Genomic DNA, 20638 nt, shown 5'->3' on the forward strand with positions numbered 1-20638 from the left:
TTCCATCCCTTGTCCCCAGTCCCTCTCCAGCTCTCCTGGAGCCCCTTCAGGCACTGAAAGGGGCTCTCAGGTGTCCCAGGAGCCTTCTCTCCTCCAGGTGAACCCCCCCAGCTCTCCCAGCCTGGCTCCAGGGCAGAGAGGCAAAGAAGGTTATTTTAGCCCCCAGTTCCAGATGCCAGCCTTGGTTCACCCAGGCCTGACCATGGATATTCCCTCCAAAACCAATGGACTGCTCCGACACGTGACCTGTGCTCGAGTCACAGGGAGCAGGATCACAGCCAGTCTGCCATCTCTGGGACCACCAGTTCTGCTCCCCTGCTCCACAGCCCAGCTTTGTCACCCACCTACTCTTCTCCATAAGCCATTTTTGTGCCTTGTCTATTATCCTGAATTTTTAGTGACTGGGACAATCTCGGCCTAGTCCAGCACGGCCTCATGTCCAGGGGTTCCCACTGCACAGAACCCCAATCCTGACCCTCCTCACCAGCCCCCCCTCATTTTTCCCCATCTTGTCTCTGTTCAGGGTCTTCCCCTCCCCACACAGGCCCCGCAGTCCTCAAAGCCCTTCCTCGGCCTCCCTCTCCTGGGGGGAAGGACAGGGAATACTTACGTGCCTCACAAAGCCCCAGGGAGGCTTTGTGGTGCCTGTGGAGCAATTTGGTGAGGAAAACACTTATACACAATGCACAAAGAATCTCTCAGGTATATTGTAATCTTTATAAGCAGCAAAGAGTGTTTTCAACCACGTTTGTAGCTTTGGGATCAGTGGACACAACAACAGCACAGACCTACACGGAAAGCACGGAGCCAACCCCGGGGCCGGACAGGCTGGTGGCCCTTGGCAAGCACGAGTTGTTTGACAGCAGGATGCCCCAGACATTGTCAGGAACCACAGCCCCCAGCCCTGTGGTGGTACAGTTCATTCTGGAGTTGCTCTAGAGACAAATACCTGCTTCAGGAGGAACGGACACGGCCATGGAACCCTCCTCTCCTACGGCCCCTGCGTGGAGCACCCTGAGCATTCCCTGAGTTCTCATCCCAGAGGTTGGGACACAGATGGAGCATCTGCTGAGCCTGTTCCTGGCAGCCCTGGCAGTGCCAGGGCATTCCCAGCCCTCCTGTGCTGCCCGTTCTGTGTTTCCAGCAGGGCAGGGGCACTGACTGCACTGCAAGCCCAGGGGATCTGCTCTCCAGAGCCTGACACCTGGACACTGGGAACTTGAGGACTATTTCAAGCAGCTGCTGTTGACTGGCAGTGAAACCAAGACCACCACAGACAGGCCCAAAGTGGCACCACGGGACAAGTGTGGGACCAGCTTGTGTGGGAGGGTCAGAAGGGCAACCCCCACTGCCCACAACTCCATAAAACCACATCAAAACCAGACATTTCCTCCTGCCTGCTGATCCTCAGACATAAACACTTCCACAAGGTGATCCCAACAATCCTGACCATGATCCTACAGTGCCAGAGCAGTTCCCCCTGTGAGCTCTCCTTGTCGAGAAATCCTGACTCCCAGAGCACAGAGCAGCCACACTCCCCAGCCTCTGCCACCAGGTGACTTGCTTCCCACATTTCACATGGATTTGGCCCATTTTAGAGGGTTCTTCCCACATTTTAGAGGATTCTTCCCCCATTTTAGATGGTTTTTTCCCCATATTAGATAATTCTTCCTCTGTTTTACACATTTCTTCCCATTTTAGAGGCTTTCCCCCCATTTTAGAGAATTTATCATCTGTTTCAGAGATTTCTCTCCTGTTTTAGAGGATTCTTGCCCCACTTCAGAGGATTTTTTTCCCCCATTTGAGAGGTTTCTTCCCCAATTCTGGAGGATCCTTGCCCCATTTTACAGAATTCTTCCTGGTTTAGAGGTTTTCTCCCCATTTTAGAGGATCCTTCCCATTGTAGAAGTTTCTTCCCATTTTGGACATTTCTTCCCCATTTTAGATGTTTCTTCCCCTGTTTTAGAGGATTCTTCTCCCGTTTTAGAGGATTCTTCCCCATTTTACAGGATTCTTCCCATTTTAGAGATTTTCTCTCCATTTTAGAGAGTTCTTTCCCTGTTCCAGGTTTCTTCCCTTTATAGACGCTTCTTCCCATTTTAGGGGATTCTTCCCTCCTTTTAGGGGATTCTTCCTCTGTTTTAGAGGTTTTTCTCCCTATTTCAGAGGATTCTACTCCCATTTTAGAGGTTTTCTCCCCATTTTAGAGGATCCTTCCCAGCTTAGAAGATTCTTCCCGTTTTGGACATTTCTTCCCCATTTTAGATGTTTCTTCCCCTGTTTTAGAGGATTCTTCTCCTGTTTTAGAGGTTTCTTCCCCATTTTAGAGGCTTCTTTCCCATTTTAGAGGTTTTATCCCCGTTTTAGAGGATTCTTTCCCCGTTCCAGGTTTCTTCCCTGGAAGAAGCGTCCCTATAGACGCTTATTCCCATTTTAGGGATTCTTGCCTCATTTTAGATGTTTCTTCCCCTGTTTTAGACGATTCTTCCCTCCTTTTAGGGGATTCTTCCCTCCTTTTAGGGGATTCTTCCCTCCTTTTAGGGGATTCTTCCCTCAATTTAGTGGATTCTTGCCCCACTTCAGAGGATTTCCCCCCTGTTTTAGAAGTTCTCCCCCATGCGAGAGGTCTCCCCACCCCTCCCTGCCCTGTCTCTGCAGGATGGAGCCCTCTTTGCCCAGCCCTGCGGGTCCGTGCCCGGCCTTACCTTGCAGAGCAGCCCCGCCGGCTCGAGCCGGGCCCTTTAGCGCGGCTTCACCCCCGGGAGGTGCGAGGCCAGCGGGGGCTGCACGCCCAGCGTGACCCACATGGCAGCGCCGGGCTGCGGCACGGCCGGGTGGTGCACGGTGAAGGAGGGGCGGGAGGGTTTGTGCTGGAGGGAGGCGAGTTTGAGAGACAAAGAAGCGTTAGACTGGACAGAAGCAGCACAGGAGGAGGACGAGGAGGAGGAGGAGGAGGAGGAGGAGGAGGAGGAGGAGGGCAGGAATGTTTCTCCAGCCGGGAGGGATGGCAGGTTCTGCAGGAGCGCGGGCTCGGGGTTAGAAGCGAGCAAAGGAGGAGGGGGAGGCAAGGAAACGTTAGGAGGGGGGTGGAAAACGGGCTGCACGGGTGCCCTGCTGAGGGGCTGAGCGGCTCTAGTCTCGCTAGATGTTACTAAATTAGAGGCAGAGGGTGGGAAGGATGAGGATGAGGTGCTGGCAACAGCCTGCAGAGGGTTTAAGCTTAGCACTGTGCTGCTAGAGACAGCACTGCTGCTGAAACTGGCTCCAAACTGATGAGAGGAGGAGGCAGAAGGCACCGCGTGGTTAAAAATACCTGCAAACAGGAGAGAAAAACTCAGCTTCAACAGACGGGCTTTGGTACAGTCTCAAAGTGACAAGAGAAACAAAACAAAGAAGCAAAACAAAATTAAAAAAAAAGAAAAAGCAAAATTATAATAGTCCAGCCCCATACAAAAATATGCAGCGTGAGAAGGCAGCAAGCAATGGGAGATAATGGTGCAGGCCGGGAGGTACAAAAGAGTGCACTTACCTTTCCTACTGCCAACCTCTAAATGCCACGAGGGGAAATGGTCAGCCCCAAGAACTGTCAGTTCTATAGCACAGAGGCAGGGTTGGGATGAGATTATGTGGTCTTTAGAGTCGGTTTATCTGGAGACTCAAAGTGCTGCTCTTCCCTCCCCACCCTCCTGCTCCCCCGCTTACAGGGCAGCAGAGGGGAGCTGGAACTGCAGCAAATCTACGTGCTGAGAGATGGCAGAGTTAGGATTTCCCGACATGGTGCCTGAGTGATTATGGACAGGTAAGAAAAACTGCCCTGGACACTGAGAAATGGCAGGTCCAGCCTATCTTCTAGTCCTGCCAGCTTGTCCCCGGTGTGGGCCACAGAAGCCAAGCCTGTGCAGAATCCCAGAAGTGCAAGGTGCATATGGCACTGCCCTTCCTGGCCAAGAAATGCTCTTCGTGTCCATTCAAGAGCCAGAACTGCTATGAAACTCCCAACACCATCTCCTCTGATGTTCTGCTCCTCCTGGATCACGCTAAATCCATTCCAGGCCTAATCCCAACCTTTACTCAAGTTCACAAGTTAGAGATCCTTAACTCGGTACCACGACCAGTGAAATCTGTTACCTGCAGTCAGACCTAAGTTGGTTCCAACACAGACACATCTGAACAAGCAAACATCAGCAATCACAAAGTCTGGGTGCATTGTTTCATTGGGGTGATACAACAAGCTCATCTAGCAGACAAAGCTCACGAGATTTCACTGTGGGGAACTGAACTCATCCTAGCAATTCCAAGAGAGAGAGAGGAGACTGCTTATGTGGGACACATCTGCTTCACATCCTGTAGAAATGAAAGGGTTTCACCCCTGGAGAGGCAGTGTCAGACTTTCCTTTAGGCCCTGCCTTATACCAGAGAAAGAGTTCTGCCTACCTCCAACTGTTCCACCTGTAACCCCAGGAGAGAAGTTCCCCATAGTGTGAGAGTTAGTCAGTCTGGTTGCAGCTGATGACACGTGGACCAGACTGGCAGCAGCTGGCATGGAATTAAATAAGGACTGCAATACTGAGGAGTTTGTCACCGAGTTGAGGTTTGCTTGCAAGGCCATGGGGCCGAGGGGGAACTGCGATCCAGTGGTCAGAGTGTTGAGGAAGGGGTGGTGGGTCGGAACAGAAGATGCTGGGTTGCCTGCTGAAGAAACAGCAGTAGAAAGGCTTTTACCATTCAGAAGGCCACCAGACGAAACAGCAGCAGAAATGAAAAGGTTGTGGCCGTTTTTAAACTCCACCTCTCGGTCCCTTCCCTTGCCGACCTTCCCGTTGTGCTGCAGGGAGCTCTTCTCCGAGGAACCCCCCGCGCGGCCGCCCAGCTCGCCGAGCTCTTTGCCCTTGGCCCCAGAGCGACTCAGCTCTTCCCCCTTGGAGCTGCCCAGCCCTTCCAGCTGCCTCTTGTTCAGGAACAGGTTCGCGTCCGACACGGATCCCACGTCCTTGCCCCGCTGGGACGGGAATCCCAGGGAGCAGTTGGGAGCGGCCCCGTCCGGAGCCTTGTGTGGGAGGGAAGCACCGTCCATGAAGTTGTGCAGGCCCAGCTCGGCAGAGAGGCCCCCGTTGTAGGCGAAGCCGTTGGAGGGGTTGGTGCCAGGGCTGAGCCCGTCTGGGGGCACGGCCATGCCCTTCCTGGCGTGTGCCGCGGCCTTGGCCCCGTCCAGGGCCAGGCTCTCCTCGGAGGGCGGCCGGAAGGCAAACAGGGAGCTCTGGCTCAGGGCCGAGCCCGACTGCAAGGGGCTGTCCGTGGTTTTGGTCAGGTTGATGTCAGAGATCGGGGAGAAGGTGGATTTCCATTTGCTGCTGTTCATGTTCTCGGTGCCCTGGGCTTGTTTCCGCCCGTTCAAGCTGCCGCCTGGGGGGGAGAAGATTTGGGGAGGTCAAAAACCAGCAGTCACTGAACTGAAGGCATTCAATTCTCCATTTTCATTGAAAACAGGGTTTAATACACCCACAGAATCCCTGAGGTTGGAAAGACCTTTAAGATCATTGAGTCCAACCACCAGCCCAGCACCACCACTGTGGTCACCACTAACCCCTGTCCCCAAGGGCCACATCCAGATGTTTTTTTAACACTCCCAGGGATGGTGACTCCACCACTGCCCTGGGCAGCCTCTTCCAACGCCTGACCACCCTTTCCATGAAGAAATATTCCCTAATATCCAATCTAAACCTCCCCTGGCACAACTTGGGGCCATTCCCTCTCCTCCTGTCCCTTGTTCCCTGGCAGCAGAGCCCGACTCCCCCCCCGGCTCCCCCCTCCTGTCAGGGGGTTGCAGAGCCAGAAGGTCCCCCCTGAGCCTCCTTTGCTCCAGGATGAGCCCCCCCAGCCTCTCCTGGTGCTCCAGCCCCTTCCCCAGCTCTGTTCCCTTCCCTGGGCAACACCCACATTTTTTATCTTTCTGCACCCACATTTTATAAGTCTGATCCAAAGGCAGAAATATTTGTGAAGTCAGCTAAGAGCTCTCAACCTTTCCTTTAAAGCTCTGACAAAGTCTGAGAATGCTGATCTACTTCTCCCTCAGTCTTTGTCCTACAGACCCCTCCCCGAACCCTGAATCACTGAAAACAGTGGTCAGATCTTTGGAGACCTGCAACTACAGAAAGAAGTGACCCAAAATCTGTAATTATTGGCTACCTGTCTCAATTATAATTAAGAACTTCAGTCTGCCCAGCAGCAAAGAGAAACCTGCTGCTGCCTGGCAGCTTCAGCCAGGGCCAGACACCCACCCCCCCGTCCCACCATCCCCACAAACCAGTAACATTCCCCACACGTACCATTTTCAACAGTCTTCTGTGGAGATTTGCTTTCCAATGATATTGTTGCAATTTTCCTCTCAATTCTAGTGGGAAAATAAAAAGGTTGAAGCACTTATTGCAAACCTTCTGTTGCACATTTACCCTCCCAGTCTGCCTTCCTCATCATCACATCTTAGCAGATGACCAGAGTATACAAACCAGCTCAGACAGTTGTGTGTTATTAAAGGAGCTTAAAAGCATTCAAAAAACCCACAACAAACTTGAGGTAAAAGCTATGACAGAACTATTGCTCTTTGCCAAGATTAGGGCACATTCAGGGGACTTTATTGCTGCATTTCTTTCAGAATAAGAAGTAGAACCCCATTTCTGGAGTGGTTATTTTTCATAGAACCATAAGATGGTTTGGGATGGGAGGGACCTTAAAGCCCATCCCATTCCAACCCCCTGCCATGGGCAGGGACACCTTCCACTAGCCCAGGTTGCTCCCAAGCCCCATCCAACCTGGCCTGGGACACTTCCAGGGATCCAGGGGCAGCCACAGCTGCTCTGGGCAACCTGTGCCAGGGCCTCCCCACCCTCACAGCCAACAATTCCTTCCCAGTATCCCACCTAACCCTGCCCTCTGGCAATTTAAACCCAATTTTCCAGCACCTTAAACAAGAAAAAAATTGTACCCCCCCGGCAGGCAAAGGGGGTCAAGTAATTGATTTTCAGAGCAACACATCAATAGTTTGGGGCAGGAAATGAAGAATTTTGAACAAAGGTTCAAAGTGAGAGTAAGTGGGAAACAGATCCTTAGAGATCACACACAACCTCAGTGCTCCTCCCAGGCAACCCAGGAAATAAATCACAGAACCATAAAATATTCAGAGCTGGAAGGGACCCACAAGGTCCATCCAGTCCAACCCCTGGCCCTGCACAGACACCCCAACAATCCCACCCTGTCCCTCAGAGTGTTGTCCAAACGCTCCTGGAGCTCTGGCAGCCTTGGGGCCGTGCCCACTGCCCTGGGGAGCCTGGGCAGTGCCCCAGCACCCTGTGGGGGAAGAACCTTTCCCTGAGATCCATCCCAACCCCCCTGGCACAGCTCCAGCCCTTCCCTGGGTCCTGTCCCTGGTCCCAGAGCAGAGCTCAGTCCCTGCCCCTCCGCCTCCCCTCGGCAGGAGCTGCAGCCCCCGAGGAGTCTCCCCTCAGTCTCCTCTCTTTCCCCAAATCATTTCCACACCAGTTGTGCCAGAGGCCAGCCCCTGCCAGCCTTGCAAACACTGCAGCAGCAGGTTCCCACAGTCAAGCTCTGCTGCCTAAATACCTTCCCTGTTCCACGTAAGAGGCTTGGGATAATGGACTGGGTCTCCAAGCCAGGGGAACAAAGAGGCTTAACACAGCCCTGCAGTTCAGAGCAGGGTTATCAGCTCAGAGAAATCTCCCCCTGAGCTGTGCCTGTGCATTCACCTGCTGCTATTGTGCTCATCCTCAGAGCCCTGCTCGTCATCCGATGTCAGGGGGGAGTAATGGACACCATTGCTCTGAACGAGGGGCTTCTCCTTTTTCAGCACGGGGGGCTGGTCATTGTCCTGGTAAGGAACAGGAGAGTTCTTCAGGGAGTTTTCAGGAGAGGAAATGGCTGTTATTTCTAAGGGCTGGTTAATGTTATTGACCTGGGCAAGAAGGAAAGAAAGGAGTTACAGATGAGAGCATCCCTTTAGAAACAAGGCATCTTGTTAAGGGTATTAAAGGCAGGCTTAACTTGCTCTAGAACATGCAACAGCTGCTTCTTTAGCACTATATGCCGCCTCCTGCATTAGAACCTGGGGTGAAAGGTCAAATATAACTTGGAAAAATAGCTAATTCTCATTCTTTGATAATATGTTTCAAGGCAGAAATGAAGACATAGGATAATCGTTTTCCTTTCAAACTCCACTGCAGGATCACACGAGCACAGCTCTATAACTGGCTTCATTAGCAAGAATGCCATATGCTTCTGGCACTCTTAGGCTGTTTAGTCAATCTTAGCTTAAACTATTTTCAAAATATTGAATCTACAGCCTAAATATCAACTTCAGTGCAGAAACAAGCTCTTTGTCATGAGGGAAGAGATTATTTTTAATTCTTAATGCTCTGGCAGCACAGAACTCTTGCAAGATGTTCAAACTGTTCACCGAGTTTGCAGCAATTCCCGAAGAGTCTTCACACCAATTCCAGCTCCAGCCAGGGAGAGAACAGCTGGAGCTCATCCCTAACTCCAAGAGGGAATCAGGGATAATGGCAGAGCTCTTACCATGGAGTTGATGTTGAGGGGTGACCCCGACGGCTGCGTAAAGAGCCCAGACACAGCAGGGAGGGGTTTGCGCTTCGGGGAGACCCCGGAGCTCCCGCTGAGATTCCCAGATCTCTTCCTCCGGCCCCGCTTCTTCCCGTCCTGGGCGTGGGCTTGGCCGAGCTCCAGCCGAGCGCCCGCGGGCACAGGGCTGTGCTTGCTGGGAGGGGATTGTTTTACATGTCCTGTATTAGGAGAGATTGTAAAGATGATTCTTCTCTTGGCCTCGGTCTCAGGATCTGCATCAGACTGAAGGTCCCCCTTTGTTCCTTCGGCAAAGATCTTCTGAGCATCTGCAAACTGCAAAACCCCTCCCAGGCTCTGGGCACCCAGCCTGGGGCTCGCCGAGTGCTGCTGGGCAGGGGAGCTCTGCCCAGAGTTCCTCGGCTGCATCATTAGCAAAGGATGTTGTGGGGTGGAACTCCGAGACCCTACAGAGTTAAACAGACTCCCAGAGTCGTCCAGAGCTGCCTGATCAACACTATGGTTAAGATGGGCTGGGCTGTTTGTAAGATTTCCATTGACTGCCACGGAGCCAGAAGAGTAAGAAAAACCTGTTGAAAGGGAAAGTATAGATCATTGCTGGGGCTGAGCCAGAGGTCACCGTGCTGCGGGGCTGGGAGGCATTCCAGACTCCAGCCAGGGCCATGGATACACGGGAACACACGGCTGCTGCTCCACAGGGCACTGACAGCGTGGCTCGGGGGGCTCAGCTGCCACTTTGGGGTCAGGGACTTGCACTACCCTCCTGCAAAATTCGTGTGTTATATGGAGGTCTCCTATGCTCTCCCCAGTTTTAAATGGAATTCAAGTGTAAGTTTTGCTTGGATTGTTACACTTCCTGAAATCAGGGCTCCTCTGCTCTCAGCTCCTTCCTTTCATCAAGCACAGAGATGGCCAGGCTCAGTCCTCTCCTGCCCCACAGCAGAAGGACTCTGCCATGCACACAGCCCACCTCCTCACAGTTCAGCAACTCAGGAGGTGACAGGGATCTTCAGAGACTGAACGGGAGGGAGCTTGGAAAGGGAATTCAGGATTTGTCAGGAAGTACCATAAATGGGTTTAGTGCTCAAGCAAGGCCAGGGCTCTCTAAATAAAAGGGGTGGATGGGAACACAGCAACGGTTTACAACAAGGGGTTTTTAAATATTTCACTGGTTTTACAGAAAAGTGCAGCCAAACCCTTTTGCAAAACAGATGTTAAAACAACCCAAGCCCCTGGGGGTGGTGGACACTGAGACAAAACCTCTCTCTGGTGAGGGAGCAGCTGTAGAATCACTTCTGGACCCTAGAACCTACTTTTCCTGGCCAATCCCATTCCCTGAGTAGCTAAAGGCCACAATTTCCACAGATGAGTGAGTTCAGAGGCAATGTCTGCACCCAAAGGCATCCCTGTCCTCTCCCATTTGACCTTTTCCTCCCCAGGTACTTGTGCCTTTACAACTGCTCATGAGGCACCTCTTTAACCTTCACCAAGAAATTCATTTTGATATTAAAATATCCCCATCACCCTGTAAAATCAAACTTTAGAGCCAGCCCACCAGCTCCTGGCACAGCTGGGCAATACTCTGCAGGTTTGGGAAGGTGGGAGGCTCTTGATCCACACGGAGTTTACAAAAGCAATTATTTATTTATGCTCAGCCAAAGGCACCTCAACCAAACCCTTGATCCCAGATACACCCAAGCTGGGGGCACCTCCTGCCTCAGAGCATCACCCAGGCTGTGGGGCTCCGAGTGCTGGGTCCAGAACACACATTCACCCAGCTCTGCCTGAAGGACCTGACAAGAAGCGCTGGGAAAACTCAGCTGGGAGCATTTGGGAGCTGTTCCCACACGAGAGCACCTGTGCACAGGGGAGGTGTTACCTGAGGTAGCCAAAGCCAGAGGCTTGTTTCCAGCAGCATTGCTTATGCCATTATGAGAACTAGCACCAATCTGCTTTTCAAGTGTTGCTGAGTCTCTGCTCTGATGAACTGGGCTAGGTGTGCTTCTCTGGGGAGAGAAACAGGCATTTCAGTACAGCAAAAAGCAAAAAATCCACAGTTTAAACCAAATTCACATGCACTGGTTCTACCTCGGGAAGTGGCTCTGCTTCCTACATGTCCCAGATTCCGGTTGTTTTGAGGAAAACGTGGATCAGAATGTTTTGGGACAGAAATATTGTGATTAATTCCACTGCAGCAGTGGCCAGCACACAGCAGACCCCGTGCAGAGAGGGAGGGCAGGCTCAGCATCCCAGAATATTCAAGGACCATCAGAGCAGGAATGCCTCATCCCACTGCTTCACAGGCAGCAGGGAAGAACCTAAAGGTTGTATCCTGTCCCCAGTCCTGGCCACACAAAGTTCCCCCAAACAACCCCAAACTGAACATGAGGTGCTTCAGGCCACGTTCTCTGGGACACTCCCCGAGGGGGTTTTCCTAAAGCAGGGAAAACCCCTGTGAAATGGCAGCCTGAGCCAACAATGTGTTGGAGGGGTTGGTGCCGTCCAGGGCTGACGTTCTCTCTCCCTGAGGACATACAGGTTCTGCTCAGAGCTGGGCAGTGGTTCTGCTAAAACCAGGAGTCTTCAGCTGGAAAAATGTAATGGATTCAACACTGTGAACCAAGTCCAGCTTTCCCACTCTGGGATTGTAAGACAGGCATCTAGGGATGGACTCTGAACTCACAGCTCTCAGTGAGAGCAGAAACACTTCCCAGTTCTCTACTGCAACACTTGGGGGAGAAACTGGACTATTTTAAATTCCTCTTCCACTGAGAGAGGCACGGACTTGTCACAGGTCAAACAGAGATGGCCCCAAAAGTTCTCTGCTGCAGAGCAGGCACTCACACACCAGGTCTCATAGCCCCAAGGTGCTGTTCAAGCCCATCCTCCACACGTGTGCTGAGAGCAAACAGCTCTGGGGTGACTGAGGCAGAACCATTCCCCTCCCACGCTCCTGCACGGAGGAGGGGCTGAGAACAAACTGCCACGTGCAACTCTCTGCTTCCACTGCCACTCTCAGGCTTTTCCACCCAGCCAGACGCTCAAGCCCAGGATGCCCTGAGGCATGTCCTTCCCTTTCCTCCCTGGCTGAAATCCCCCCAGCCCCAGAGACCCAGGAAAGGGAAAACTTCCAGAAGCTCCGAGCAGCCCCAGCAGCCCCAGCCCCGAGGGTCACGCAGCCAGGAGGAGCCCAGTGAAGGTTCCTGGGGCTCAGCACCCCCATTCCTGCCCACTGGGGTTTTGGTTAGGGATGGAAAGTGTTGACAATCCCTTACTCACCACCTTCTCAACACGGCTAGGTAGGACTACGCTGGCCAGAGGGATACTAACAGGGAGTTTATTGGGCTGCACTGTGCTCAGAGGAATACTGATAGGGAGGCTGGTGATAGTTTCTCCATTACTCACAGAGGTTCTCTCTCTCAAAACCTGTAAATCAAAAAGAAAAAGCCAAGTTCCTTCACGTGTTCTTGCTGAAAAGGTTTTTTAAGCTAACGATAATCTGTTCCTGTCTTTGTGTCATTCCCCCTCCTTTTGGAAACAATCACACACTGACTGCACAGCACAGGCAGGGCAGGGATGGAAGAGCACCAGGCTCGTGGGAAAGCAACATCCCACAGCACAGAAACCTGGGAATTACAGCCACTGCTGGCCCCAGGCCTCAGGAAAAGGATGCCTCAGGTGCTCATTTCCCTGGGGTTTGGTTAGAGCTCTGTGAAAAGATGACAGAATTCATACCCCGAGCCCTCTGGAGTGGCCATGGCAATTCCATGGTAACCAACCTGCTCCTGGAGGCACCTGTTGCTCTGAGATGAGCCCCAGTATGATCCAGGGCTGGCCCAATTGCAGGGACCATTCTTTTGTTACTTTTTATGACTAAGAAAGACACTACTTTCCAAATTCAAGCAGACACTGCCAGGTCAAAAAAGTCCCACTGCTTTCCTGGTGCAGGTCACATGCAAACCAGTACTTCAGAGGAAGCACATCTTCCTCTTCCCCTAACCAACTCCAGTTTATTAATATTTTATTGCACCCCACCTGCTGTCTTTTGTGCCATTTCCATGCCAAGCTGGCCCCATTCCTGCATTCCCTAGTCCTGCCAAGCCTCCCTTTGTTCTCCCAGGGGGAGCACATCCCTCACCTTCTCTCCTGCACTGGGTAAGGCCGCTGGGGAAGAGGGCCGAGTTTCCTGAGGACTCAGCTTTATGCCATTTGCAATTCCAGGGCTTGGGTATGTAAGGCCATTCTCTTTGACATGCTCAGCTCTGAAATGAAAACACACAATTATTAGGACACAAAAACTACTGACTTTTCCCTTGCAAGGAATTCCTGTGCCAAACTCAAAGCCCATCTTATTTACTCCAGAAGTTGACAATTTTTGTTTTCTTGAAACAAAACTTTTTAAAATACAGAAACCTCCCCTTTGAAAAATATTTTTCCACAATCCAAATAAACACTGTTATTAAACCCCCTCCTCCCCCATCACCCCCCTCACCTCTGTATCTCACTGGCCGTCGCCTTCCCGTTGACTCCGTGGTCTTGGTTCAAGTGTCTCCTTAGTGCTATTTTAGCTGGGGAAAACCTGGTGTAGTCAGGGAGGGCCAGGCTGGTCACCTTGTCTGCCTTCTGCCTGCCGTGGCTGGGGGTGCAGGGCACGATGTCGTGCTCCAGGTGGCAGGGGGGGTACTGGGGGGTGTTCTGCTTGGACGGGGCGCGGCCCAAGTGCTGCAGCTCGTAGGGGGTGGCGTGGCCGTTCATGGACAGCTCGGGGCTCATCCCGTTCACCTGGGGCAGGGGGAACTTGGAGCACTCCAGCTCCAGCTGGAACCTGCCGTGCTCGGCCTCGGGCTCCCGGCCCAGGGGGGCTTTGCTGTGCAGCTGGGACAGGGGCTCCTCCGCCGGTGTGTACGACTTGAGCTGCAGCAGCTCCTGCTGCCGCTGGCTCTTCTCCAGCTCCACGATGCTGATCTGGACGTGGAGAGGAGAGCAGTGATCAAAGACCACTCCTAACAATTCCATCACATGTTCTATCACACATCTAACATTCTATCACAGCTTTGCCTCCACGTGCTTCTCAGGAAAAGTGTCCCCGTTTCTGGCAACGAGGCAGGACAAGGGACCCAAAATCTGAGACACTAATTTCAACTTTAGACCAAAAGGCCCAGGTGAGGAGAATGGCTCAGAGGCTCTGGGAAAGAACTTTCCAGATCTTAAAACCAAACATAAAACATCTCCAACTTACATATAGAGAATATGTACACTTATATAGACAGAAACTCAGTATTGCCAGTCATTGAAGGGAACAGTCACCCCATGCAAAGGCATCCAGCAAAAGGCTGGAATAACTCTAGAGCCAATTGCACAGGGAAAGAAAAGCTCTTCACAAAAAGGAGTTTAATTTCTTGTCACTATGGTAAGTGCCATTCTGTGGGAACTGGTTCCCACTCCATCCCTGGAAGTGTCCAAGGCCAGGATGGAGCAACTTGGGATAGTGGAAGGTGTCCCTGCCCATGGCAGGAGATGGAACTGGATGGGATTTGAGTTCCCTTCCAACCCAACCATTCTGGGATTCTGTTATTCCTAAACTGAGACATCAAACCACACATTCAGCCAACCAGGACCTTTCTTTCTATCAAGTCATGTTTTTTAATTATATGTAATTGTAAACCACGATTCCTTCTTCCACAGCATTACCCAGGAATCAGGACATAGCATCTACTTCCTTTAAAAGGAAGTATTTACTAAAATACTCTAACAGAAAGATTAATCTCTGGAACAATAAAAAAAAAGAAGAGAAAAAAAAAGAAAGGGAAAAAAGGGGAAAAAAAGCAGTCCCTGGTTTCTCCTTTACCATCACCTTTAGTGTAACACCCCTAACTGCCCAAGAGCTGCCCCCAGTTGGTGACTCAACTTTGTTTCTTGCTCTCTACCTGCAGTTCCAAACAGTGCTTTTGCTTCTCAGAAATCTGGTTCTTCAACGCCTGCTTCTCCTTCAGCAAATTCTCCAGGGACAACGTTGACCAGTCCAGCTTCAGCTCCTCACACCGAGCCTTCAGCTGCAGAGACAGGGCACAAACACATCAAACAACACCTTTCCCCTCTTCCCACCACCCCAGACACAGCTGACAGCCATGGACCTTGCAATGGATGTGCAAGAAGCTTCTTGGCCTGTTGAAAAACCCTCCCACCTCGGTCCTGTGTCCCCCCAGGGGGTGGCAGAAGGTAGTTTGGGTCTTATTAAAAATAGTGTTGCCACCCACCCTCACTGTGTCCACACCCAGATTTTCCTTCTTCAACTTTCTGGGGGGCCCAGCCTGGAGCAAAGGAGGCTCAGGGGGGACCTTCTGGCTCTGCAACCCCCTGACAGGAGGGGGGAGCTGGGGGGGGTCAGGCTCTGCTCCCAGGGAACAAAGGACAGGAGGAGAGGGAACAGATCCAAGTTGTACCAGGGAAGGTTTAGGTTGGATATCAGGGAAAATTTATTCACCAAAAAGGTTGTGAAGCTTTGGCACAGGCTGTCCAGGGCAGTGGTGGAGTCACCATCCCTGGGAGTGTTCAGACAACGTGTGGATGTGGCACTTGGGGAGGTGCTGAAGGTTGGATTTGATGATCTTAAAGGTCTTTTCCAACTTTAATGATTCCATGATTCTGTAACAGTGTGAGTTATAGAACTAACCCCAAGAGTGTTGGCCAAAGGAAGCCCTGTACAAACCCCAGTGACACCCAGAGCTGCTCAGGGACACAGCTGGGCCAAAGCCAACTGTCACCTCAGCATGTGCTCAGAGACAAAGAAAAGTCACCCGAAAAAGGTCCCCCTGAATTCTTCTGTAACAGAGGGTGGGTGGTTGTGCAGCCCCAGCCCACACCCTGTCCTCCACAAAGAGCAGCATCCCCCGTGCTCAGCCCAGGGGCTGTACCCACCAGCTGCAAGCTCTGGTTCCTGAGTTCACTGTTGTCCTTCTCCAGCTGCTTGGTCTGTTCTTTCAGCTGCTGGTTGTGAGCAGAGATTTCCTTCTGAGCCTGGATCAGGTCGTTGTATGTCAGAGCTTTCACTCCCAACTACGAGATGAGGAGTGAGAAGGATCAGTCAGTAATTTCAGACAACTGTCACATTCCAAAGGGGCACTGGGGAGATCTGAAGAGCTTGGGCAGCCCACAGGAACATTCTCCAAGGCCCTTTGTCACTGCTCAGGGACAACAAGGAAGGACAGAAGTACCTTGGAGCTGCTCTTCAACTTTAAAGAAGGCATTTAGGGTCTTGCAGCCAAAACAATACTATTTTTGTGGAGAGCCCCCACATTTTCCTCTGAGCTTGCATTGGCAACACAGTTTGTTGGAGTAGCAGGGGATGAATCCTGCATTGAACATCACATGTCTGTGGCCTGTCCCCCTTCCCTGGGACACAGAGTGACCCACAACAATCCCAACAACGAGGACGGAACACAGCCAGAGTGTGACACAAATCCCACACTGCTGAGCCTGATCTGCAGCAAAACAGAGGCTGAAGGCCTCAGACTGCCCTGGTCTTGTTCAGCTTTGCCACAAATGTTTGCACACAGCTGACTCAGAGCACCAGTCCCACCCCCCAGGGTCACCTCATCGAGCTTCTGCTGGAAGAGCCTTTTGATTTCCTCTTTCTGGGCCTGGCAGTGGGTGAACAACTGCTGTGCTGTGCCCAGGAGCTGGGCATTCTTCTCCTGCAGGAGGGAACAGTGAGAAAACACACCCTGAGCACCAGTTGCAGCACGGTCCATCTCAGGAAGATGTTCACACCTGGTTCGTGTAGCACACTGGGAGTGAACTTGAGGAGATTCCTGAGCTCCCCCAGCTCAGCCTCCTGTGACCCTCTGTTTGTTACTGTGGGATACCTGGGGAAGTTAAGTCAGCTGAAAAGAGCTTTTAAGGAGGTTTTTTTCCTGCTCTCTGGTAAAATACAATCAAGAAATTCCTAAAAACTCATTTTTATCCTTCCAGTGCACTGTAAAGCAGCAGCAATAATCACATCAGCCAGGGCAGAAATAGCACTGGGAAAGATTATCTGTATGAAATCTGTTACCAAACTGGGAACTGGATCTAAATCCCCAGAGTCCCAATTCCTTTTCCCTGTACAACATTCATGGAAGAGATGCAGTAAATGAAAATACACTGAGGGGGAGGGAGGAAGAAAGTCATAAATAAGCCAAACCAGTTGTACTACTTGTGCCACAATAACTTCAGGGGGTCACCCGACCCACTCCCAGCACATTCCCTGCCCAGAACATTCCTGCTCACTCACTCCATGGCCACACACTGGGTGAGCAGCAAAAGGCAGGACAGGACTGGCTGAAGAGCCTCATTTATCCAAGGATAAATAAAGGATGAGGCAGCAAGGAAAGAGAGCTCTGGAGATCCCCCTGTTCTCCAGCTTCTGCTGCTGAGGCCAAGCAGGAATTGTGCAGACACTGAGGCACTGACCCCAAAAAGGTGGAGAACAAGGGCAAAAAGCACCTTGATCTTTTCCAGCCTCAGTGGTTCCATGACTCTGTGATCCCAAGCAGGGAAGGAGCAGTGCTGGCAAGTTCCACACGTGCAAGAAAACCCAGCTCTGGCACTGAGCTCCCACTGGCTTGGGAAAGAGCTGAGTCCCTGCAGAGCTGATGCTGAAAAACCATCTCTGTTTTCAACATCAGACACCTCATTGAGCCCTTCCAGGCCATGCAGGGACTGACAGCTCCATCTAAGGGCAGGCTGGGAACCAGCAGCTTCTTTTAAGATTATTACAGAAATATTTTTCTTGTACTTCAAACCCTTATAGTAAGAGAGAGTTATGGAATAAACCCCACACAGCCCCTTACCCAGCCAAGTTCTGCCTCTGTGAGATTTCATTTGCCATGCAACACCCCATTAAAAACATTTTCATAGTGAATTCTTCATTTTAATGTTTAAAAGTCTGGAACAGTTGTTGGACACACACACCAAGGGACGACTTTTCTCAGTGTAGGGCACAAGAATTGCACCCCATCCTTCCCTTTGTGCAAGGCAAGTTCCCTTCGTGCTGACTTTCCTGACAAGTGCAGATCAAGCAAAAAATCTGCTGTTGAAGGAGAAAGAGGAAAATTCAAAGTGCTGATGGACTGTGAAACCAAATGGAAACAAGCACAGGAGAAAGGTCTGCAGGAACACCACCCCAGATGAATCAGCTCCCAGCGAGGAACAGGGTGGCACAACCCTCTCAACTGGAAAGAGTTCCCAGCATGGAAAACCCCAGGAACCAACCCCATGGCTTTATGCTGGCACTTCACAGAGGCCACAGAGCAAAGCAAAGCTTCCACAGGGACCACCAACAGCTGGAATGGGACAGAATCCCAGACTAGTTTGGGTTGGGAGGGACCTTAAAGCTCATCCCATCCCACCCCCTGCCACGGGCAGGGACACCTTCCACCAGCCCAGGTTGCTCCTTTGATCCAAGCTGGCCTTGGACACTTCCAGGGATCCAGGGGCAGCCACAGCTGCTCTGGGCAACCTGTGCCAGGGCCTCACCTCCCTCACAGCCAACAATTCCTTCCCAATATCCCATCTCACCCTGCCCTCTGGCACTGGGAAACCATTCCCCTTGTCCTGTCCCTCCATCCCTTGTCCAAAGTCCCTCTCCAGCTCTCCTGGAGCCCCTTTAGGCCCTGGAAGGCTTTAACTGTAAGTTAAAGTTTATTGTTGAGCATTACTGGGAAAGGTTCCTCCACAGCACCAGGCACAGTCTCTCTCATCAGAGCTGACTGATACAGCAAATAAGACATTCAGAACTGAGATAAAGCAATACAAGAAGAGGTTTAGGCAGGAAATTTCCTCCCTCTGCTGGTGGTTCCACAGCAGAGAAACATCCCCCTGCCAGCTCCAGGCTTTCCTTGCCTTTCCATGAATTCCAGCCCATGACCTGGTAAATTTAAATGAATGAAGGGTCACAGAGATGCTCCAAGGGTTTAAAGAAGGGTTTGATGTGTGGAGAGTTTTTGGGGTGGATTCTCCTTGTGGGAAAGGAGCTTATTCCAGTCTGAGCCCCTCCTGCTTCCATGGTGGAACATCCCTGGAATGGGGGGCTGGAGCCCCCCTGCTCTGGAGCCAGGAGAGCTGGGGTGCTCACTTGGAGGAGAGAAGGCTCCAGGGAGACCTGAGAGCCCCTTCCAGGGCCTAAAGGTTTATAAAAAGGAGGGAAAGGGGCTTTTTATATGGGCAGACACTGACAGGACAAGGGGAATGGCTTCCCACTGCCAGAGGGCAGGGTTAGGTGGGATATTGGGAAGGAATTCTTCCCTGGGAGGTGGGGAGGCCCTGGCACAGGTTGCCCAGAGCAGCTGTGGCTGCCCCTGGATCCCTGGAAGTGTCCAAAGCCAGCTTGGATCAAAGGAGTAACCTGGGCTAGTGGGAGGTGTCCCTGCCCAGGGCAAGGGGTGGGACTGGATGGGCTTCAAGTTCCCTTCCAACCTAAACCATTCCATGATTCCGAGTCAGCCTTATCAGGGGGAAGGCACAGAGGGCAGAGGAGATGGGTTTCTCTCCCAGGTTGCAGATTTAAGCACACAAAGAGTGACTGAGTTTGCAATAAGATGCTTAAACAGTCATTCAGCCTAAGCAGGACTCTGGCAGAGCCTTTATCCCTGGCCTGGTGCAGCTCTGCTCCAAGTGCCCACAGTTCCCATGCCCAGCATTCTTCCCCACACTGAAGGTACTTCACAGTCTGGTAATTTTGTTTAGAAATGCTCAAAATGAGACCTACCTTTTCCTGCTCCAGTAACTGTTGCAGACTTGCTTTGTACTGAGGGGTTTTCATGTAAGCCATGAACTGCATGTACTGGATCTTAAAAGAGTCTGCAAAAGAAACCAGGAGATGATGAATTCCAACAGAGAATAAGAGCAATAATCCTACTTACCCCTATTTGCTCCCCTGCCACCTCTCCCCACTTTGCTTTCTTTTGATTTGGACTGTAAGTCAGGCCAAGCCATTAAAGCTGGATTTAGAACATGCTGGAAATCCATCTCCTGGTGCCAGGGGAGCTCTTGGATCCATCAGCTCCTCAGAACAGGAACCAGTGGAAGCCATGACAACACACTCCAGCAGGCAGAGAAGGTGCTGGGTGTCAGTGGTGTGTCTGCATGAGGAGAGAGGAGCTGAGGGATTTGAGGTCTTTGTAAGTAGAAATAATAAAAGAGATGAGCTGCAGGAGCCCAAACCAGCCCTGAGCTCAGACTCTCACCCTCCCAGCACCATACACAGGGCCTGTTCTCCTCCTGCTCCTCCCTCCACACAGACACATGAGCTCTACACCCAAGTTACTCTCCCCTTCTCATTATCCTTGATCTCCAGCAATGACCCTCCTTCTCCCCAGCCCTTCCAGCATTTAAGGCCAATGACAGGACTAAGCCCAGTCTGCTGCACAAACATGGTCTACAGACTTCTGCAATAAAGCCTCGTCCAGACAAGTGTCATTCTCCCCCACCCAGCCACAAAATGTCCCTCTCAGTCACTATTTTCCTCTCTCTTTCTCTACAGAAAGAAATCAGCCTAAACTAAGACACCACAGCAAGAGAACACAAGTTAAGGACATCACAGATGCCCTTGGTCTCTACACAGACGGGACCATTACATCAGATTCCCAGAGGATCCTAAACTGGCTCCTGCCCAACACCAAAGCATAAATAGCTGGGAGGGGACCGACGACAGAAGACCCAAAAAAACACCCTGCAAGTTTTTCCTTCCAACCACACCTTTGTGGCCTCAAAATCTCAGACAGCATCTCATTTATTGGCTCTGAGTTTTGTGAGGAAATGGTGTTCCCTAAGATCCTACCATTTCATTACAAGAGAGTCTTTTCATTTCAAATAAAGTGATTTCTGACCGGCCATTTCCATTTACAGTTAGTTTGGATTCCTACTGAACCCAAGTTTATTGCCTTTGGGATCAAATGAGAGCTGAAACAATGCCAAAGAACAAATGCAAAGCAAGACAGCAACTTGAGCAGCAGCAGAGGGGCCCTTGTGATGATGCTGAGGGATGTGG

General features: G+C 51.5%; 1 protein-coding gene across 7 annotated transcripts in view; it reads right to left on the reverse strand.

Annotated features, from left to right (window-relative positions):
• Positions 1–20638, reverse strand: part of DOT1L (DOT1 like histone lysine methyltransferase) — a 77710-nt gene that overhangs the window by 7682 nt on the left and 49390 nt on the right. For 2 of the 7 annotated variants that reach the window (XM_039385625.1, XM_027717217.2), the window contains exons 16-28: positions 19358–19449; positions 16203–16304; positions 15529–15666; positions 14538–14663; positions 13103–13575; positions 12749–12872; positions 11890–12036; positions 10490–10616; positions 8587–9179; positions 7761–7966; positions 6327–6391; positions 4435–5403; positions 2706–3313 (exon numbers count right to left, since the gene is read on the reverse strand). In XM_039385625.1, coding sequence (XP_039241559.1) covers positions 2742–3313; positions 4435–5403; positions 6327–6391; positions 7761–7966; positions 8587–9179; positions 10490–10616; positions 11890–12036; positions 12749–12872; positions 13103–13575; positions 14538–14663; positions 15529–15666; positions 16203–16304; positions 19358–19449 — 3734 coding nt within the window. In that variant the 3' untranslated portion in view covers positions 2706–2741. Of the gene's footprint in view, positions 1–696; positions 3314–4434; positions 5404–6326; positions 6392–7760; positions 7967–8586; positions 9180–10489; positions 10617–11889; positions 12037–12748; positions 12873–13102; positions 13576–14537; positions 14664–15528; positions 15667–16202; positions 16305–19357; positions 19450–20638 lie in introns of those variants that run through there. The other 5 variants (XM_027717220.2, XM_027717218.2, XM_027717219.2 and 2 more) reach the window with 5 other exon arrangements.

Source organism: Pipra filicauda, unplaced genomic scaffold (assembly GCF_003945595.2).
Source record: "Pipra filicauda isolate LSUMZ 115617 unplaced genomic scaffold, ASM394559v2 scaffold423_size595307_pilon, whole genome shotgun sequence".
Classification (NCBI taxonomy): Eukaryota; Metazoa; Chordata; class Aves; order Passeriformes; family Pipridae; genus Pipra; species Pipra filicauda.